This window comes from Polyodon spathula, chromosome 30, assembly GCF_017654505.1.
Source record: "Polyodon spathula isolate WHYD16114869_AA chromosome 30, ASM1765450v1, whole genome shotgun sequence".
In the NCBI taxonomy this organism is placed as follows: domain Eukaryota; kingdom Metazoa; phylum Chordata; class Actinopteri; order Acipenseriformes; family Polyodontidae; genus Polyodon; species Polyodon spathula.
The window spans coordinates 8,338,216-8,341,977 of record NC_054563.1 but is presented as its reverse complement, the minus strand read 5'-3'; the positions used below and the strand labels follow the sequence as shown (position 1 = coordinate 8,341,977).

Sequence of the window (3,762 nt, the reverse complement as noted above, 5' to 3'; positions counted from 1 at the left end):
TATTAACTTAACCAGATTATAGAAAATAAAAGCCCAGAACTACATAATAGCAACTCTTTTGTTTAAATAACATTTTAAAAAGCTTTCTTACTTTTACCATCAGACTCCAGGAGAGCTCCATTTCTATACCATGTGGTGTTGCCCTGAGGATTGCCATCCTTTGAAATGCATTTACCGATCTGTCAAAAAAAACAAACAAGCAAGCTCCTTACAACTGAGACGAGAGTGATCTGCCACCAGGTATAAAGAAAAGCTCTTTCCAACCCCTTTTCAAGAATAATACATCTACAATATTACAGTACAGTCTAAATCCATATGACTGGCAAAGATTAAAAAAACAAACATGTAGATAAGCACTATAAAATGTTTGCCAAGCGGATTACCAAACAAGACGGAATGTTCAAATCAGACAAATTCCGTTCTGTGACTAATTTGAATATAGCATGGTACAAGATGGAACGATGCCCAGGTCAAGCAGGAGACTAAACACACACAACACAGCAAGAAAACCAAGCTAGCAACCCACACGGGTGCCTGGATGACAAGGAGTTTACACAAGTCTTCTAATATAAAAGAGATGACAAGGAGAAGCGACTGTCTTCACATTCGCAGAGAGATTATATTGCTAGAATTCAGTGATTACTGAGGACGCTTGGGAGATGGCCCCTCCCTTAGAAATGGTCCCACTATTTAACACATTGCTACAACATATTTTTTATGCGTCTTGCTACGTGCAGTTGAAACAGTAAAACTACTAAACCAAAACTTACCATTTGAAGCTTTCCAACATCCAGATACTTTGGACTTTCTGTAATCTCAGGTTTGGAAGGTTTTTCTGCATAGAAAAAAAAATGGATTGAGCAAACCAAAAAAACTAATCCTAATAAAAATATATATTGTATTTAAAATTCAAGGATTCCAATTTATTATTATTATTATTATTATTATTATTATTATTATTATGTATTATTATTATTATTATTTTTATTATTATTATTATTAATTTGGTATTTACCGGTAACCAAAACCCTTGTTACTTGTCTTGTTGACCGGTAAAATGCTTAGCCACCCAATTTACAGTTAAAACTTGTGAGATGTTAGTTAACCCTCCTTGGTGGAGTTCAGGTTATGTTTTGTTTAATTATACTGTCATTCTTGAAATGTATTTTATTTTGTATACAACTGTAGGTCACCCTGGGTAAGGGCGTCTGCTAAGAAATAATAAATAAATAAAATGAATGACTGCACAGGCACCGCCTGGTTTAAAAATACCTGCCTGCTTAAATCGCAGACAGGTGTGTTTCATTATATTAGAGCCAGGCGACTTTCCTGTATTTAGAACCTGCAGGCAAAAAAAAAACTATTCCAAGAAAATGCAAATTAAAATTAAAAGCAAATTGAAAATGTTTATATATTAAAACACTGCTCCCCTACTCAGATACTTACTATACACTTTGACATTCACAAGATGCTCAATGACATCTGATGACGTGGCGATCATGCAGTTGAACCTCCTCTGATCCTGAAGGGTTGCATTGTAAACCAGCAATTCATTCTGCTTATCAATGTCCAATCTACCGACATACTCCGGACTGGCATCAAAGTCTGCTCTGTCCTTCACTACAGACTTTGTCAGGAGCGATTGAGAAGTACCGTCTTTACGTTCCTGAAACATAAGAACACCGTATGACGTTCTACACCACGATATACAAACACGAGAATAATCAAGGACATTACTGCTAAATACTGCAGGACCATTTAAACAAACAAACAAACAACACTCATTATGAAAACTTCAAAAAGGACTTCACTGGGTTAGCTTTATTTCCAGGCACAGCATTAAGAAGATGTGGTAATGATTTATGGGAACAAGGATTTCAGAGCATGCTATGGAGAGTACTTACGTATTTCCATTTCACAAACACCACTCCCTCAGGCAGCTTTTTATTATCATTGCAGGGCACAGTGATTGTTTCTCCATATATGGCGGACACCGTATCAATACCTTGCACTGGAAAAAAGAGAGAAAAAAGGCTTAATTTTTCTGTTTTAAAAATAATCACAAACACACACACACTATATATATATATATATATATATATATAAAATAATCAGCACAGGAACAGACATTACCACTAGATATTATAAACTACATGTATATGTTCTTCATGCCTTGGAATTTCTGTACATATACCAGCTAGGCAATGGAAATCTTCCATTGCCAGCTTTTCCTTTGTATTACAAAAGCCTCTGTATAACTGATGCAAATCTACAGTGAAATTCAATTTTCATCCTATTACATTTAGTAGCAGGGAGGCTTCGTTCACAGAGGGGACCAAAGAGAATTAAATAAAATGAATGAAGTGCTTTTCTCATTTTCAAAATGCTTTTGTTCTCCCCTAAGTACAATTAAAACTTTCAAGCGTGAATCTTAAAACCGAACACCTGAATGCTGCAGTGAAGTCATGTGTGCTCACGTTTTATAAATACTCGTATGGGAAGCAAATAAATACTGTACATAAAACAACTCAAAAATGAGCAACGCAATAAACAAAGTGGAGCCAGCGTTTGAACAGGCTGGGCTTGCACACGGGTAAAGCCGTGTTTCCAGCAGGCTCAACGTTCAACCGTTTCCCTGAGTGTGGGAGGTACTCATAAGAACATAAGAACATAAGAAAGTTTACAAACGAGAGGAGGCCATTCGGCCCATCTTGCTCGTTTGGTTGTTAGTAGCTTATTGATCCCAAAATCTCATCAAGCAGCTTCTTGAAGGATCCCAGGGTGTCAGCTTCAACAACATTACTGGGGAGTTGATTCCAGACCCTCACAATTCTCTGTGTAAAAAAGTGTCTCCTATTTTCTGTTCTGAATGCCCCTTTTTCTAAACTCCATTTGTGACCCCTGGTCCTTGTTTCTTTTTTCAGGCTGAAAAAGTCCCTTGGGTCGACACTGTCAATACCTTTTAGAATTCTGAATGCTTGAATTAGGTCGCCACGTAGTCTTCTTTGTTCAAGACTGAACAGATTCAATTCTTTTAGCCTGTCTGCATATGACATGCCTTTTAAGCCCGGAATAATTCTGGTCGCTCTTCTTTGCACTCTTTCTAGAGCAGCAATATCTTTTTTATAGCGAGGTGACCAGAACTGAACACAATATTCAAGATGAGGTCTTACTAGTGCATTGTACAGTTTTAACATTACTTCCCTTGATTTAAATTCAACACTTTTCACAATGTATCCGAGCATCTTGTTAGCCTTTTTTATAGCTTCCCCACATTGTCTAGATGAAGACATTTCTGAGTCAACAAAAACTCCTAGGTCTTTTTCATAGATTCCTTCTCCAATTTCAATATCTCCCATATGATATTTATAATGTACATTTTTATTTCCTGCGTGCAGTACCTTACACTTTTCTCTATTAAATGTCATTTGCCATGTGTCTGCCCAGTTCTGAATCTTGTCTAGATCATTTTGAATGACCTTTGCTGCTGCAACAGTGTTTGCCACTCCTCCTACTTTTGTGTCGTCTGCAAATTTAACAAGTTTGCTTACTATACCAGAATCTAAATCATTAATGTAGATTAGGAATAGCAGAGGACCTAATACTGATCCCTGTGGTACACCGCTGGTTACCACACTCCATTCTGAGGTTTTTCCTCTAATCAGTACTTTCTGTTTTCTACATGTTAACCACTCCCTAATCCATGTACATGTGTTTCCTTGAATCCCAACTGCGTTCAGTTTGAGAATTAATCTTTTGTGC

General features: G+C 36.9%; 1 protein-coding gene across 1 annotated transcript in view; it reads right to left on the bottom strand.

Moving 5' to 3' along the window:
• Positions 1–74: 74 nt before the first annotated feature.
• Positions 75–3,762, bottom strand: part of LOC121302616 (CD166 antigen homolog) — a 4,409-nt gene continuing 721 nt past the window's right edge. The window contains exons 2-5 of the mRNA XM_041232619.1: positions 1,905–2,011; positions 1,447–1,666; positions 771–835; positions 75–179 (exon numbers count right to left, since the gene is read on the bottom strand). Of these exons, the coding sequence (XP_041088553.1) occupies positions 75–179; positions 771–835; positions 1,447–1,666; positions 1,905–2,011 (497 nt within the window). The remainder of the gene's footprint in view (positions 180–770; positions 836–1,446; positions 1,667–1,904; positions 2,012–3,762) is intronic.